At 47.8% G+C, this 18,100-nt stretch overlaps 1 protein-coding gene across 1 annotated transcript in view; it reads left to right on the plus strand.

Annotated features, from left to right (window-relative positions):
- The first annotated feature begins 9,725 nt into the window (after nucleotides 1-9,725).
- Nucleotides 9,726-18,100, plus strand: part of SF3B1 (splicing factor 3b subunit 1) — a 121,712-nt gene continuing 113,337 nt past the window's right edge. The window contains exon 1 of the mRNA XM_083153558.1: nucleotides 9,726-9,870. Within this exon, the coding sequence (XP_083009684.1) occupies nucleotides 9,843-9,870 (28 nt within the window). The 5' untranslated portion in view covers nucleotides 9,726-9,842. The remainder of the gene's footprint in view (nucleotides 9,871-18,100) is intronic.

Below are 18,100 nucleotides of genomic sequence, written 5' to 3' on the forward strand. Positions count from 1 at the left end.
AACACCTCTCCAATAAATCAGCAAAGTTGTTCCAATACTGTATAATGGCAGTGGGGGCTGTGTATAATGAGGAGTGGGGCTGTGTATAATGGGCAGTGGGGGCTGTGTATAATGGGTAGTGGGGGCTGTGTATAATGGGTAGTGGGGGCTGTGTATAATGGCAGTGGGGGCTATGTGTAATGGCAGTGGGGGCAGTGTATAATGGGAGTGGGGGCTGTGTATAATAAAGCCTTTCATTCCCCTACTCTATCCCGCACCTCTCTTTCTCCCCAAGCCCCCCTCTCTCCACTTGCCTTCTCTCTCTCCCTGCCCTCACTCTCCCTCCATGGTTAGAAGTGTGTGCAGGATGACATGGTGAGCCTGGTTCCTTCAATACAGCAGCATACCTCCCAACTTCTGTCCTGACGAAATAGGGACAAGCGTCCGAAAAGGGGGCGGGTGTATGCAAATGAGGGCACGGCTTATGCTAATTAGCCGCGGCCTCATTTTCATACGAGAATAGACGCTTTGCGCATGCGCACAGCGTCTATTCTACTAGATTGGGGGGTCTCCCAACTGCCACCCCCGCAGCGGGACAATGCCTGCCGCGGGTGGGACAGCGGGACAGGACCCGAAAATCGGGACTGTCCCGCTGTAATCGTGACAGTTGGGAGGTATGTAGCAGCTGCACTCTGCCCCTGCCCGCTCCGATTCTGTGTCTTTACTCACTGAGAGCAAAACACTCTCTCTCTCTACCTTCCACTTTATGTCTTTCTCACACCTGCTCTCTCTCTTTCTGACTCTCATGCTGTTTTCCCACTGCAGACCCGTTTTAAGTTACAGGTAATCTTAAACGGTATTTAGCATTCCCACTGCAGAAGATTACAGTTTTAAATGCCATTTAAGTACCATTCCCATTGCAGGTAAAACGTTTTAGCTCTTCAAAACGTTTTTTACAGCACAAATGAGTGCCTGTGACTTTAATGGGCTTTTCAGGGTTAAAAAGGTGCGCACCCACAGTTGTTTTCTCATAATAAAAGGAGGGGGAGGGGCCAGTGGTGCGTACAAATCCCGCAGCCGTCAACATTTGTGCTATGTTTTTAAACATGACAGTGTCGGCTCAATTTAACCCATGGTGGACAGTAATATATACATTGCTGGCCAGTGCCAGCTATGTATATATTACTGGCTAATAACTAAATCATTGGTGCCCAGTGGTGCCTGTAATAAATAGATTGCTGGCATGTGCCAGCAATCTATATATTACTGGCTTATGACTGTCATTGGTGCCCAGTGGTGCCTGCAATATATAGATTGCTGGCATGTGCCAGCAATCTATATATTACTGGCTTATGATTGTCATTGGTGCCCAGTGGTTCCAGAAATATATAGATTGCTGGCATGTGCCAGCAATCTATATATTACTGGCTTATGATTGTCATTGGTGACCAGTGGTTCCAGAAATATATAGATTGCTGGCATGTGCCAGCAATCTTTATATTACTGGCTTACAAAAGAAAACATTGGTGGCCAGTGCTGCTCCGTGTGGAGCAGGACGGAGGGAGGCGGGGCATGTGGCCGGACCCGGGAGGACAAGCACAGATGACCTGCGGGGCGGACCGGACCAGCGTGGCTAACGGCAGGGTGAGACAGGCGGGGGAGCAGGGCTCTTCAGCATCCAGCCGCCGCAGCAGCAGCATCCAGCCGGACACAGCGGGGCAGCGTGGACAAGTGAGTATAACAGGAGGGGGTGGGGGGGGGGGTGGCAGCGGGGCGTACCGCCGGGCTGAAAGTGGTTAATCTTTCAGCCCGACAGCGTACACACACAGAGATGATGGCTGAAAAAATCAGCCTTCATTTCTACCGTTTAAGATGCATTCCCATTGCCTCTTAAAGGGTAGATTACCGTTTAAAACTCTGCTTTGAAAACGGGTTGAAATACCGTTTAACTTTAAACGGTATTTCAACTCTGGCGCTTTCCCACTGCAGCCTTAAACAGTATTTTGCCCTCAAAAATCGGCAATATACCGTTTTAAGGGTGCAGTGGGAAAGGGGCATCATTTACTGCCTCACTCACTCTCTTCCTTTCTCGCTCTCTCCCACTCTCTCCCTCTCTCACAAACACTGTCCTCTTTGTATCTCACTCATGGACTCTCTACTCCTCTTTCCATCTCTCACACTCTCCCTCTCATGGTGTGTACAGACAGTAAGATTTGGCTTCCAATGTTCCCGATATAGGGAACATCGGAAGCCATATCCATTGCAAATCGCATGCTTTTTTATTGCTTGCGAGCCCGATGTGCTGCCGATGCGCGCTCCCGTGTGAGCGCATATTGGCAGCCAGATAGAGAGGGCAGGCAAGACTATATAGTGCAGATCTGCACTACATAGTCTAAATTGTGCCCCTCTGGCATGCCGTGAGATGCGAATCCCGATGCGATCTGATCGCGTCGGGACTTGCATCTCACGGCAGGATCTGCCGTGTGTACACACCATCACACACATTCCCTCTGACGCGGTGGGAACTTCTGTGACTCTCACATACTTCCTCAGTTTCTCACAAATGCACTCTATTTTCTTCTCTCTATCTCCTTCTGTCACACACACACACACACACACACACACACATGAGCGGATAGGTAGCAAGAGAGAAAGAAGAGTTTACTTTCGATAAGTGCAGTGCTACAGGCAGCAACATCCTCATCTGAATCAGGCCAAGTGTTCCAGAGATATTTTCTGCAACTGCAGGACACACCCCTTATTGGCGATAGGTACGCCAATAGGTTAGTTAGACACACCCTCTGGGCAGAGCATGGCACGCCTTCTCAGCGACGTGGCACATTCTCATAACCCCCAACATGACCCTCTCTAGGAGGGACACAATGCTCTGTTCCAATACTACCCTCTGAAATTTTGATTGCCATTACCTGTGTTGAATAGGTTCAGTGATAAGAAACAGTAGTTTGCAGGAATCTATGACCTGCAAACTTCCTTTGTTCTAGGGAATAGGATTGCCACCTAGCAACAGCTGGTGGGTTAGGGTGGCAAGCCTCCCGAATGCGCAGAAAGGTAAAGTGAAAAAATATTTTCACTTACCTTTCCCCTACTCTAGGGAGCGGGTCCGGGTGCCGGGCGCGTGCACGCGCCGGGCGCGCGCGCACGCTGGTCACGTGCACGCGCGCGCTCTCCTGAGCCCGGGATCCCGCCCCCTAGCTTTAGTTTTTTCGGAAGGTCGCCGATGGCAATCCCAATTAGAACAATCTGGATGGAATACCTTAGTCAACTATTAGGGAATAATGACAAAGAGAATTAGGTGCAACGAAGGATTTTACTGAACAAAATCACGTAAGTGAAACAAGAACTAGTAAGGACTAACTAGGACCAGCAATACGGTCTATAGAAGGTAGAGTCCAATAAGAAGGACCAAGTGGTCGACTTGAATCTGTGGGCGGATGAGCCAGACGGATCTACTTGTTCTCCTTAGCTGGTTGTGCCTGCGGCTTCTTCTGGCCTTTTGGTGCGCCTGGAAGGGCAGAAGAGAATTACAGGATTATAGAATTGAGTTAGAGTAACCAACGGACCTAGCAAGGTCTAGGGTGGGTTGGGTGGGAGCTGTTGCTAGGTGGCAATCCTATTCCCTAGAACAAAGGAAGTTTGCAGGTCATAGATTCCTGCAAACTACTGTTTGTTCGTCGGGAGGCTTGCCACCTAGCAACAGCTGGTGGGTAGACTACCACATACCTGGTGGTTGCTCTAATGAACTCGATCCTTTGAGGATCAGTGGGTCTCCAGTAGTGTTTTACAAACGTATGGCTGGATGACCAATGGGCAGCTTGCATTATCGATTGCAGAGGTAAGCCCTTGGCTGCAGCGGAAGTTACAGCTGCGCCCCTAATTGAATGACATTTGAAGGTTGATGTGTCTATTCCGGCCAGGTTCATTGCGGCTACTATCCATCCACCGATAGTAGATGGTCTAGCAGGACGGAAGGGTTTCCGGCATGTAATGAATAACTGGGAATGGACGCCTCGAATCGGGGATGTCATTTGGAGGTAATGTGTCAAGCATGTAACTAGACACAGGTCCTCATCTGAATGGTCTTTCAGTATGTCAAACTCTACCAGCGGGTTGCTTAGAGAGCTGGTTTTTGTGTGACCCTTTAGAATTATGTGAAAGCCTAATGGGGTTTGTGTCAGCCATGGGTCTGACATGTGTATGAGGCTGAGTTCAGCGCCTCTCGCAGCAAAGGCTAAGGCTAGTAGGGATGCTAGCTTCCTGGATAACATACCCATATCCGATGTAGAGCCTATGGAGGCCAGGAATTGTAAAAATGGTTCGGTGTCCCATGTGCTAGAGTAGCGGGGACCACATGGTCTGGAGAGGAAAGCTCCCTTCAGAAGACGTAGGTAGAGCTTGTTCTCTGTAAGACCGGGGACCAATAATGCTAAGGCCGAGCCGTAAGAGCGTATGGTAGTAGATGCCAGGCCAGCTTCGAACTTAGCTGCTAAGAAGTCTAAGGCTAAGTTGAGGGTATTGGAAGAGAGGGCTTGAGACCGAGTAGCTACCCATGTACTGTATTCGTTAATGATAGCTCGGTATCTGGCCCTAGTTCTGGGTCTCAGAGAGGCATTGATTAGTGTTACTGATGCCGAAGATAAGTTGGCGTTTGCTAATAGCCGAGTAATGTCGCTATCCACATGGATTGTGGCAGTTTCTGGAGGAGGTCTGGGGTCCCTTGAAAACATTCTCTGGGGAGACCTAGGGGGATCTTGGGTCCCTTGCGCAACTGATTGACTAAAGGGAACCAGATCCTGGAGGGCCAGACTGGGTAGACCAGGATTATGTGGGGTACTCTGTCTATCCTGATCTTGTGTAGGACTTTTAGCAGTAAGGCTGGAGGGGGAAATGCATATGGAAGGGAAAGGTCTGTCCATGGGAAGGACATAGCATCCATGTGTGATGCTCCCTTCGTCCATACCCTGGAGACAAAGGTAGGAACTTGTGCATTGGATGGGGTCGCAAACAGGTCTATCCCCGGGATTCCGAACGTTTTGATAATGTTCTGGAAAACCTGTGGTCTGAGGGTTACTCTGTCTAAAGAAAGATGGTCCCTGGATAAAGAGTCTGCCAGTTCGTTTAATTCCCCCGGTATATAAACGGCTGTGAGGAGAATGTTCCTCTGGACTGCCCAATTCCAAATCTCTACTGCTTCTAGACAGAGATGGAGAGATTTGGTGCCTCCCATCCTGTTCAGGTACGAAACTGCTGTCCTGTTGTCTAAGCAGATCTGTACCGAAATCCCCTGAGATTGGGGAGGAATGAGGGAGTGTAGTGCTAGTTTGGCCGCCCTCAGCTCTAATAGATTTATGTGGAACCTGGTTTCCTGGGTGGACCAAACTCCCCTTATTGCTTTGTTCTGTGTGCATGCCCCCCAACCCGTCAGGGAAGCGTCTGAGGAAATTATTATGTTTGGTATTGGGTCCAATAGAGGTCTGGGTGTTGGTAAGGGAAGAATTATCCAGTTCTCTATTTCTGTTCGAACTGGGGGGGTTAATTGGATTTTCTCTCTCCAGGAAAAACCCTTCCTGAGTAGGTTCCCTAGGAGGAATTGGGAAAATCTGCATAGGAGAGGGACTTGCAGAAATCCGGGACCCAGAGCTCTCATTTTCCCTATGAGTTTGGATAAGTCCCTCATCGACAGCTGTCGATGGAGGGTACGAGAAATTACTGTCTGTACTTCCGTCCATTTCTCTGATGGGACTGATATCGAGAAAGAAGTGGAGTCTATCAGGAATCCCAGGAATATTATTGACTGACATGGGACCAGGATTGATTTGGGGTAGTTTATGGTGAAGCCCAAATCTAGGAGAAGGGTCGTGGTTAGATCCCGTTGTGAGAGGAGAGTCTCTCTGTCTGGGTGAACTACAAGTAGATCGTCCAGATATATTAGGCAACGGATGCCCTTCTGATGGAGGTGAGACACTACCGCCTTCATCAGGCGAGTAAAAGTGTACGGGGCGTTCGACAGCCCGAAGACCATCACCGTCCATTGATATAGTGTGTCCTTCCAGAAGAATCTTAGGAATCTTCTGTGGTTTTTGCAGACCCGTATCGAATGGAAGGCCTCTTTGAGGTCTACCTTGATACAGTAGTCGTTTTGGGAAAGTAGGAATGGGACTTCTGGTAAGCCCTCCATCCTGAATGTGCGTCTTCTTATGAAGCGATTTAGGTTTTTTACATTCAGGACGGGTCTGTAAGTGCCATCTGTTTTTCTTATAGGGAAAAGGTGGCTGATCCAACCTTTTTTGGTTTTGTCCGCTAATTCTATCTTGCCCTGGGATAGTGCTATGGACAACACTTCGTCTAGCAGTGGGCTGCAATTCCTTTGGCGTTCTGCCCGCCAATTGTACCCTGGCCATCTGCAGGTCGCTGTACTCGCCCCTTTTAGTGGATGCGGACGTTCTAGTAACCTCCTCTGACTCCCAGTCTACCTGAGGGGTTACTGTCTCACTATAGTCGTGAGGTTTAGGCAGCGCATGCTGCTTGCTAGAACCCTTATGGGACTGGGTTAGCAATTGCTGCCGTTCAGAGGCAGTGTGTTTTTGCAGGCCGTGGGCAGAAGATGGTGGTATGTCACGCACCATTTGGGTATTCCGGCTACGGGCAATACCCGGGAAAGAGACGTATTCTCCCGTAAGGGCGTCTCTGTGAGAAACATTGTCTGTATGTTTCTTTTTTGTGGTGTGTTTCCTCACCTTTTTCTGAGGAAACACTGAGGGAGACTGTTGCTGACCACCAGGTGTCTCCCTCTTAGACTGGGAGCTGTCCCCCTGCTCCCCTCAGAGCTGACAGGGACTGTGCACTTTTTCCTCTTATTAATAATATTATCTTCTGAGGAGGAACTGTCCTCAGACAGTTGTTGCCTCCTCTTTCTAGGCATTTTTGCCCACTTGCTGACAGATGGGGACTTGTACAGTGTGTCTGTTGCCGAGACAGACACAGAGTCCTCCATCTCTGTCACGCTGAAGAAAAAACTAAAGCTAGGGGGCGGGATCCCGGGCTCAGGAGAGCGCGCGCGTGCACGTGACCAGCTCGCGCGCTCGGCGCGTGCACGCGCCCGGCACCCGGACCCGCTCCCTAGAGTAGGGGAAAGGTAAGTGAAAAATTTTTTTCACTTTACCTTTCTGCGCATTCGGGAGGCTTGCCACCCTAACCCACCAGCTGTTGCTAGGTGGCAAGCCTCCCGACGAACAAAGGTGTATCACCACAGGTGATGGTAATCATACAGTAAGGGAGAAGTGCAGGAGCAGAGCAATGTGTCCCTCCTGGAGAGGGTCATGTTGGGAGGTATGCATTCTACTAGCAGCTAAAATCTCCCTGAAACTAGTTTTCAAAAGTAGGCAAGTATGGGATAGCCCATATTCCCCTGATCGATGTTTAATATGGGACAGGGTACTTGTGGAGTATCACGGCTCCCACGACCTGCATCGTATGCAGATCGTATGCTAAAAATCGCATCGCATCGCATCGCATGTGGCATACGATGGCATACGATGCGATGCGATGTTTTACCGATTTTTGACTATTTTAGCTCAAAAATCGTATGCCATCGCATAACATCGTATGCCATATGTAGTGGTATACGATGTCATACGATGCGATACGATGTTTTACCGATTTTTGAGCAAAAATGCTCAAAAATCGGTAAAACATCGGATAACATCGTATGCCATATGTAGTGGCATACGATGTCATACGATGCGATACGATGTTTTACCGATTTTTGAGCAAAAATGGTGAAAAATCGGTAAAACATCGGATAACATCGTATGCCATATGTAGTGCCATACGATGTCATATGATGCGATACGATGTTTTACCGATTTTTGAGCAAAAATGGTGAAAAATCGGTAAAACATCGCATGGCATCGTATGCCATCGATGCGATACGATGTTTTACCGATTTTTGAGCCATTTTAGCTCAAAAATCGTATGCGATCGCATCGGATGCCATACGATGGCATCCGATGCGATGCGACCCGATTTTGCACTGAAATGCATCAGAATGCATTGAAATGTGTATTAAAGTAGTGAAATGCCCCCAAATGCCATTTTTCATAGTGCACCACCCCCACTATCAACGTCAACCCGAAGCGTGGCGAGCGCAGCGAGCCCGCGAGGGGCGGCGGTACGCGTCCTAGGACCTTTTCATACCCCCACTATCCACGTCGGCGTGGAGTTGAGAATAGAATAGTGTGGCGAGCGCAGCGAGCCACCGAGCCCGAAGCGTGGCGAGCGCAGCGAGCCCCGCGAGGGGACGCGGATACCTTCACAGCTATACGCGTCTCCTCGCGGGCTTTACAGGTATCCGCGTCCCCTCGCGGGGCTCGCTGCGCTCGCCACGCTTCGGGCTCGGTGGCTCGCTGCGCTCGCCACACTATTCTATTCTCAGCTCCACGCCGACGTGGATAGTGGGGGCATGAAAAGGTCGTAGGACGCGTACCGCCGCCCCTCGCGGGCTCGCTGCGCTCGCCACGCTTCGGGTTGACGTTGATAGTGGGGGTGCACTATGAAAAATGGCATTTGGGGGCATTTCACTACTTTAATACACATTTCAATGCATTCTGATGCATTTCAGTGCAAAATCGGGTGCCATCGCATCGCATCGGATGCCATCGTATGGCATCCGATGCGATCGCATACGATTTTTGAGCTAAAATGGATCAAAAATCGGTAAAACATCGTATCGCATCGATGGCATACAATGCCATGCGATGTTTTACCGATTTTTCACCATTTTTGCTCAAAAATCGGTAAAACATCGTATCGCATCGTATGACATCGTATGCCACTACATATGGCATACGATGTTATCCGATGTTTTACCGATTTTTGACCATTTTTGCTCAAAAATTGGTAAAACATCGTATCGCATCGTATGACATCGTATGCCACTACATATGGCATACGATGCCATGCGATTGCATACGATTTTTGAGCAAAAATGCTCAAAAATCAGTAAAACATCGCATCGTATGCCATCGTATGCCACTACATATGGCATACGATGCCATACGATGGGAGCCGTGATACTCCACAAGTACCTGGGACAGTTGCATGAAACAGTGTAAAGGTGCCCACAGACGCATCAATTATTGAATGCGTTTTGTACTTTTTAAGCACAAATTGCATCTTATGTACAATTATTGGATGGTGTTTATGTTCCCGGGAGCCCGATATTGTATGTCTAAAAAAGTACGTGCTGCACATACTTTTTAGACTACATCTGAAATTTAACATTACAAACATGGGTTCATCACATGCATCCAAGTGCACATCTCATAGCAAGCTGGAAGAAAAATTGTATAGAACCATTGTACAGTCAAAAACGCATAGCACAGTACAATTGTAGCGTCTGTGGGCACCTTAAGGGAGAATTGAGCCAGTGGGGAAGTTGTTCATGGCAACCAATCAACACTGAAGTAACATATATAATTTGCATAATATACAATTATACAGAGCAACCGATTGGTTGCTATAGGCAACTTCTCCACTGGCTCATTCTCCCTTATCCCTGCTTCATACATCTACCTGTGTTCTAAATATTATTTCTAAAAGCTAGCAAAACTGCTGTAAACGTTCAGTATTTAATCAAATGCATACAATTTGTACTACTTTAATCATCCCTCCCAATTCAGTGCGTGTGCCGCGTAGTAGTTCTTCTTTCGCCAAAGCCGCTAGAAAACGTCACGGGTGGGCGGTAACATAGGCGCGTCACCACACCAGGGCATGCGCAGTCACGCTAATATTGTCTAGCGGAAGCAGCAGGCTTCTCTGTTTCCGTCGCAGAGCTTTTCGACAACATGGCGAAGATCGCTAAAACCCACGAAGGTAATAATAAATATACGTAGCATGCGGTGAAATTAATTATTTATAGCCGAATGAGTGGTGGCGTTGATAAGTGTATGTATGGCTGATCAGGACAGGCGTTTTAGTTGTGTAATGGCGCCAGGTCTGTGTCGTGTATCTAGAAGTGGGTGGACGACATCTTGGCCCAAGTTGGCGGAGATTGTTGTTTGTTAGCTGATGTCTACACTGTTGTGGCGGGGGGTGCTGACCTGAATCCGCTCTGATTTACATGATCAACATACTGTGCTTCGGTACCGTAATTAGGCGTCCGATGTCCGTGATGTACTGCGTTATTATTGGGCCTCCTGTATTTACTGGTATATTACTACTTTGGTTTCTGATGTTGGACATACATCCCAGAAAAATATAACTTTATGTTCAATCAGTAGGTATATACAATTCTTTGTGGTTATTTTAAATGCTCACTGTTATGCTTTTTATTTAAAAGATTTCTGCCGATGGAGTTTTTTTTTTTTTTTTTTGTGGGTTTCCTTACAAAGGACGAAGACTCTTTTTAGTGGGGAAATTTATTGCAGAAATAATTGCATGCAATCCAAAGTAGACATAACATCAGTAGACATAACTGCAGACAGATCTTTATGGGGCCTATTGATCACAATGAAAAATAACATTCAGCCAAATTGTAATGCGATGTGAGAATTTTAATCTCTTCACATACATTTACTAGTGTTCTTTCTAGGTATTGGTTGCTGATTAGTGAGGAGGATATATATATATATATTTTTTTTTTTCTTTTTTGAAGGCCGTAATCTAGATGCAATAAATAGCTGCTGTAGCAATACTACACATCTAAAATAAGTCCTAATTTTGAACACTATTTACTACCTTGCCAGGGGACCGGCTGCGGTAAAGAGCCTTTTCCTGCGAAGAGCAGGAAGCAGTGTGCTAGCGTAACACTAACACACTGCTTCCTTGTTCAGAACTGCTGCAGCATGCCGTTGGAATTGGAGGGACTGTGCCAGATTAACCAGCCGCAGACACATTTCCCTTGTCGAGCAACCCTGGTTGCTGCCAGGGTTTAATACTGCTATGACCTGGGTTGCTGTGTGAACGGGTAACCCAGTTCGAGTGATCCGTGTCCAGGTCACACTATGGAGAAGGCAGTGTTTGGAGATGGCGTGTGCTCCAAGCGTAGCCTTCTCCCCACTCTTGATTATGTGCCACCACCCCTGTCTGACTCCAGTGCCGGGTTAGCAAAACACTGCTAATGCCGGATCGCTCTCTGGACAAACCTGTGTCCAAATCACAGGTGCAACCAGGAATTTGTGGTGTGGAACGGGTATATATGCCTGCCCATTTCAAATATGTTCTTTGAGCAGTTAATGATCATATGTACTTTGGCCCTGAAGGTATGAGCTAAACATGTGTTTGGGCACTGAAGGTACAAGCAAACCTGTTGACGAGACTGGTGTGTACACACGGTGAGATTACCTTGCTATCCCACTTAAGATTCGATGCACTCTACATACAATTTGCACTATATAGTCATTGCTTCCCTGTTTATCTTGGTTTTGATTGTGCCGTCACGGGAGCGTGCATCACATTTGCAAGGTAAAAACCTATGCTGTTATTCATGTGATTTTGACTCTATAGTCAGTCTAATATCAAATCTCACCGTGTGTACACAGCATTACACTGCCTTTCCATAAATCCTTAACATTTCTTTCTCCTAACATTTAAAACAAAACTAAGTCCAAGCCTGTGTACACTCGGTGAGATTCCCTGGTACTTGTGTAGTTTTACGGCGCCCAATATATCGGATGCGATATCGGCCGATATATCGATGCGATCCTATGTGAATTTTTACCTGTTAATAACCCCACTATTCACTACGCATGGAGATGATTTTATATAGTGTCGAGCGGACGTGGATTACTGCGCTCACCACACTATAAAATCAACTCCATGGATAGTGGGGTTATGAACAGGTAAAAAATCGCTTTGGATCGGGCGATGTGAAACTACACAAGTACCGATTCCTTTGCTATTCGACGTATAGATTTGAGTATAATACAATCTTTGCTATCTCTGTACTTTTTACATACAATCCATACAATCTGCATTAGATTTGCACTATATAGACATTGCTGCCCTGTCTATCTGGGTTTAGAGTTGTGCTGTCACGGGAGTATGCATCGGGATCGCAAGGTAAAAACCCTGTGCGATCTGCATGCTATTTTGACTATATAGTCAAAATATTATGTTAAATCTCACCGTGTGTACCAGGGCTGTGGAGTCGGTTGATAAATACTCTGACTCCTCGTACTTCTGTCCTCGACTCCTCTGTATTAATATGCGAATGTATTTGATACATTCCTTGCTCCACACTTAAAAACCTAGGATAGACAGTTTCTTCCAGAAACATGTACACATGTCTACCCTCATACAGACAAGCAGGCATGCAGGTTTTAAAATAAATATAAACACTTGACTCCAAGAAGTTGTTCCATCAAGTCCTTCTAAGCTCTTCTAGCTATAGAGAATAATCTTCACTCAATAGGAAAGGTTCAGAAGTGTGGAGCATGAGTTCCGCATGGTTTGTGACGACAACAAAAATCAACGAGCTACAATCTCCGCTGGTTTGCTTGCTCGTCACCGTTCAATTCATGGACACAAGGAACGATTTCTTTACCGAATCGTTACTGACGACGAAAAATGGTGCCTGTACATCAATATGAACCAGCGTAAGGAATGGCTTAGCAAAGGTAAACAAACGAAACAAGATCTTCATCCGCGTAAAAAGATGTTGTGCGTAGATCACAGATCAGATATTTGGTTTTTTTTTTTTTTTTTTTTTTCATCAATAAATTTTTATTGACACATATTTGTATATGGGGTACAGAAATGAAAGAAGGGGAAACATTAGGGGGGGGGGGGGGACTGCAATCGGGGGTGAGGAGAATACAAAACGGTAACACTTTACACATTGGGTATTATACATTGTTCATATAAAACACATTAGGTCACTGCGCAGAGCGAGCTGTACATAGGCATATAAATATGGAGGCTATTATAAAGTTAGCCTAGGGTAGGAGAGTATCACTTAGACAGAGGATTGGGGTGAGGGGGGTTCTGCATCTGGATCGGGGAGCTCATTCAGGCTGAAGGTAGTTGATTGTCCGGGCATGCCTGAGGGGAAAAGTCTGGTACCCTCCCTTTCAGTTGCATAAGTGTGCCAGGGAGCCCATTTAGGGTGGGGCGAGGGGGGATTGGGGGAGTGGGGTTGGAAGCCGGTCTCCATGAGAAAATGGTGATTTATTTTTAGTATAACCTGAGGGAAGGGGGGGGGAGAAGGCTGCTTCCAGTGTTGAGCTAGGTTTGCCCTTGCCGCTATGAGAATGTGTCCGAGGACATATGTCTTTCCAATCGGGAGGTCTTGTGGGTATACGTGGAATAGCGCTAATAGTGGGTCAGGGGAAAGGGTTAGATGGATCACTTCAGAAATGAGGCCGAAGACCTCACCCCAATATGCCCTGAGCTTGCGGCAGGACCAGAAAATATGGTAGATGGTGCCTATATTCCCGCATTGTCGCCAGCACATATTGGAGCACGTAGGCCAGAAGGTATGGAGGAGGTCTGGGGTGAGGTAGAGCCGATTTATCAATTTGATGTGCATCTCCGAGTGGTTAAGGCAGCGGGACATTGTGTAAGAAGATAAGAATATCTTACGCCATTGGGGGGAGGAGAGTTGGACGCCCAGATCCGATTCCCATTTCTTATGGGCTGAGGTTTTAGTAAACTCTGCAGGGGTTATGAGTGTGTCGTACCAAAAGGAGATGTCCCCTTTGGAGAGAGGCTGGGAAGGTCGGGAAAGGATCGTCTGATGTCGGGGGTCTAGTGTAGGGCGTTTGGTGAAATGGGAGTTCCACCAGTGTGCCACCTGGAGATAGTGGAGGTACTCGTGAGGGGGGAGGGAGTATGTTTCCTGAAGAAAGGGAAAGAGTCGGATTGAGTTAGTGTCAACTATGTCTCCTAAGGTTGTGATCCCGTTCTGTTTCCAGAGGGACAGGTTAAGGTTAGGTATTAGTCTCGCCAGGGTAGTGATGGGGAGGAAGGTAATAAGGGAGGTAGTGGCGCGAAGGGAGGACAATAGTTGGTCCCATGCGTGCAGGGTAGCGGACGTCGTTGGGAGAAGGGTAGGTAGTGGGGGCCTTATGTGATTTGGGATCTTAAGGAGATCGCTAATAGGGATATTGGGGGAGTGACATTGTTCAATGTCCACCCAGGCCCTGTGGGTAGGATTTTCAAAATAGTGTTTAGATGGGGCGAGTAAGCAGGCAACCTGGTATTGAGCCAAGTCTGGGAGGTCTAGCCCCCCATATGCTCTTGGAATTACCATTTTGGAGCGGGCCATAGCGGGGGGTTTGGATGACCAAATGTATTTTGTCAGGATAGAAGTGGCCTGTTGTAGATACTTTTTAGGGAACACATATGGGATAGTGCGGAACAGATACATTAGTTTGGGTAGGAGCGACATTTTAAATGCCGCCATCCTACCCATCCATGAGATTTCGTACGCCGACCAAGATCTGGATAGTGATGTGAGGGAAGTTAGGAGGGGAGAAAGATTAACTTCGAATACCGAAGTCATGTTAGGGGGGATGTGAATACCTAAGTATTTTATAGAGGTAGCTTGCCAATTATAGGTGTAAGTGGCTTTCAGTCGGGGAAGATGGTCAGTGAGATTAATCGGTAGTGCATCAGTCTTGGATGTATTGAGCTTATAGTAGGATGCGGCGCTGTAAGCAGCTAGCATCTCGTGGATGTGTGGGAGCGTGTGGATGGGGTCTGTCACGAAAAGCAGCACGTCGTCTGCGAATAGGCTGAGTTTATGCTTGTTGGGGCCTACCTGGAGACCTGGGATGTTAGGGTTATTGCGAATGGCCGTAGCTAATGGTTCGATGGAGAGGACAAATATTAGGGGTGAGAGAGGGCAGCCCTGCCTTGTGCCGTTGGTGATATTAAAGGGGGAGGACAGAAAGCCATTGCTGAACACTCGGGCCGAGGGGGAGCTATATAATGACATAATTGATGATAATATCCGGTCTTTGAAACCGAAGCGTGATAAGACTTCCCGCATGTATTGCCAATTAAGGCGGTCGAATGCCTTTTCGGCATCTAATGAGACGAGAAGGAGATCTTGTTTAGCAGATAGAGAGTCTATCAAATTAAAAACTCTCCTTGTATTGTCCGGGGCCTGACGTCCTGGGACAAACCCCGTCTGGTCCGGGTGTATCAGCAAGGGTAGGTAGAGGTTGATTCGGGATGCCATTAGTTTGGCGAAGATCTTGATATCGCTATTCAACAGGGCTATAGGACGATAATTTTGGCACAGGGCAGGGTTCTTGCCGGGTTTCGGGATGGTAACGATTCTGGCCTCTAACAGTTCAGGGGGGGCGTGACCTAGTGAGGAGAGTTCGTTGAACAGGTCAGTAAGGTAGGGTGTTAGCAAGTCACTGAAGGTTTTATAAAAATCAGTAATGAACCCATCCGGGCCAGGGGCTTTATTACACGGGAGTGACTTAATAACCGACTGGACCTCCAGGCGGGACCAGGGGGCGTTTAATAGGTCTAGTTGATCCTGAGAGAGTGAGGGAAGGTGTAGGTTTTCGAGGAAGCTGTGGATAGATGGGGGGGTGGGCTGCGGTGTGGAAGGGTCCGTAGACAGGTTGTATAATTTGGCGTAGTACTCTGCGAACTGGTTTGCGATGTCTTTAGGGTTATGGATTTTCACATTGCTAGGGGATATAATATATTTTATGCGATTTCTAGCTTGCTGGGCGCGTAGTTTCCGGGCTAGCATTCTGCCCGATCTGTTGCTAGCGAGGTAGAACTTATGTCTCACTCTGTTTAAAGCCGCTTGGGTGCGGGCCAGAAGCATTTTCTGTAGTTGGCTCCGTATTGAAGCCAACTCTGCCTTCAAGGGGTTAGAGGGGGTCACCTTGTTTCTTGTGTTAAGTTCTACTAGTTTAGCCTCTAGGGCTTTTTGGGTTGCGATGGCGTTCCGTTTCAGAGTTGCTCCAGCCTGGATAGCTGCCCCTCTTGTAACCGCCTTGAAGGCGCACCAGTGGTTAGTCACCGATGTGTCTGACGTTTTGTTGTCGGACATGTATAGTTCCATTGTTTTTAGAATGGTGCTTTTAGCCGTGGGGTTTGATAATAGGTGGGGGAACAGTCGCCAGGGCCTTGGGGGAATTCTGGAGGGTTGGAAGTTCCATTGCCACACAACAGGGGCATGATCAGACCACGTGATGGGGAGAATATCAACTCCTACTGAGTGTTGGAGGGACCACTTATCACACAGAATATAGTCAATTCTCGAGTAGGTGTTGTGGACTTGGGAGTGGAACGTGTATTCCCGACCTGTGGGGTAGGTAGTTCTCCAAGTATCATACAAGTCAAACTCTGAGAGGAGGTTACGGAGGGCTAATGATTGGTTGTCCGAGTGAGATTGGTGGCTGGAGGGGAGTTGGGATTTATCCAGTCGGGGGTCAAGTGCTAGATTAAAGTCTCCCAGCAGTATCAGAGAGCCTTTTGCGTTCTTTTGTATGAGAGTAAAGAGTTTACGGAGGAAGGCCACTTGGTTCGTGTTGGGGGCATAAATGGAGACTATCGTCGTGGGTCTGTCCTCTAAGAGGCCTGTTATAATCAGATATCTGCCGTTTTTATCAGATGTCTGAGAATGGCAAGTGAAGGGGGTGTGTCGGTTAAACAGAATGGCAACACCATTACGTTTGAAGGGGCCGTTGGCGTAGAAAGCGGTCGGGTAATTAGGGTCCCTAAATGTGGGGGGACGGGGCGAGGCAAAGTGGGTCTCCTGAAGGGCCACGATGTCCGCTTTCTGTTTATGGAGGTATGTCAGTGCCAGTCTGCGTTTGTGTGGGGAGTTCAACCCTTTAACATTTAAGGAGATCAACTTAGGCATGGCAGGGTGTTAGGTAATGCAGAGAGGCTAAAGGTACATCCACATAGGAGGGGTGTGAAAAGTGGATAAATAAGATGAGTGCAGTCCGGGGGGGTGGGGGGGGGGAGGTAATTGGGAAGGACAGTATGTAGGTAAGGGGGAAAAATAGGGATAGGAAAAAACAAAAGGGTCCAGTAACTAGGACCCGCATAACTACTGCAGGGGAAAGGAGAAACATTTTCATGCAGTAGTATGTGGAGAGGTTGGGGGGGTGGTGGCCCGGCGTCTCCAGGTAGAAGGCGGGGGTAGATTGGCCACCCCTCCAGTGACAACAATTCTAACTAAACACAACATTAAATATAGAGTATAAGTATTAACAGTCCACCTGAGTTGCACAGGGGGGGAAAATACGTTATAACATTGGTTAGTTCCTAACAAAATTGCGGGAGAAAGGGAGATAAAGGGGTCCCCAACCAGTGGGGAGCATTAAACTGTTAGGAAAAGAGGAAAAAAGAAAAAACAACATCTTAAACAGACTAACATTTGCTGCTACAAACCGTAGGCAGCATAGTCCCGAGGCCTCCTAGACCATCATCGTTAGTAATAATTAAAGCTGATACTTATCATTGAAGCCTCAACCCGCAGTGGGGAGGTGGTGGTCTAGAGGCGTGGGGAGTCCATCATTAGGTAGGGAAGGTTGTAGTCGGGGGGGGGACATCAGGTGTCGGTCCAGTCCTGGCGGAGTGGTTGTGGGCGCTTCTGCCCCTGGGGGGCAGTGATGGAGATGTCCCATTCTAACAGAAGTTTTATCCCGGCATCTAAAGACGATATTGTATAGGTGGTGTCTTCATGTGTGATGATCAATTTCACCGGGAACCCCCACCGGTACCGGATCTCATGGTTGCGTAGTGCCAGGGTAATAGGGGCAAACGACCTCCTGCTGGCCAGTGTTGCTGGGGAGAGGTCTTGGAACACTTGGAGGCCTCCTAGTGTGTCTTTGGTTTTAGCGTCGCGGGCCGCCTTCAGTAGGCGCTCTTTCACCGTAAAGAAGTGGACCCGGAGCAGTGTGTCCTTGGGAAGGTCGGCTGAAATCGTTTTGGGTCGTGGTAGGCGGTGAATACGGTCAATAAGGAGGTCTTTGGGGTCAACAGAGGGGAGGAGTCGACGGAACAGTGCTGTGGCATAGCCTTCAAGCTCAGCGTTGGTGACCGATTCTGGGATGCCCCTGATTTTAATATTGTTCCGTCTGGATCTGTCCTCCAGATCGGCTAGTTTGGTTTTGAATTG

This window comes from Crinia signifera, chromosome 7, assembly GCF_055691185.1.
Source record: "Crinia signifera chromosome 7, ASM5569118v1, whole genome shotgun sequence".
In the NCBI taxonomy this organism is placed as follows: Eukaryota; Metazoa; Chordata; class Amphibia; order Anura; family Myobatrachidae; genus Crinia; species Crinia signifera.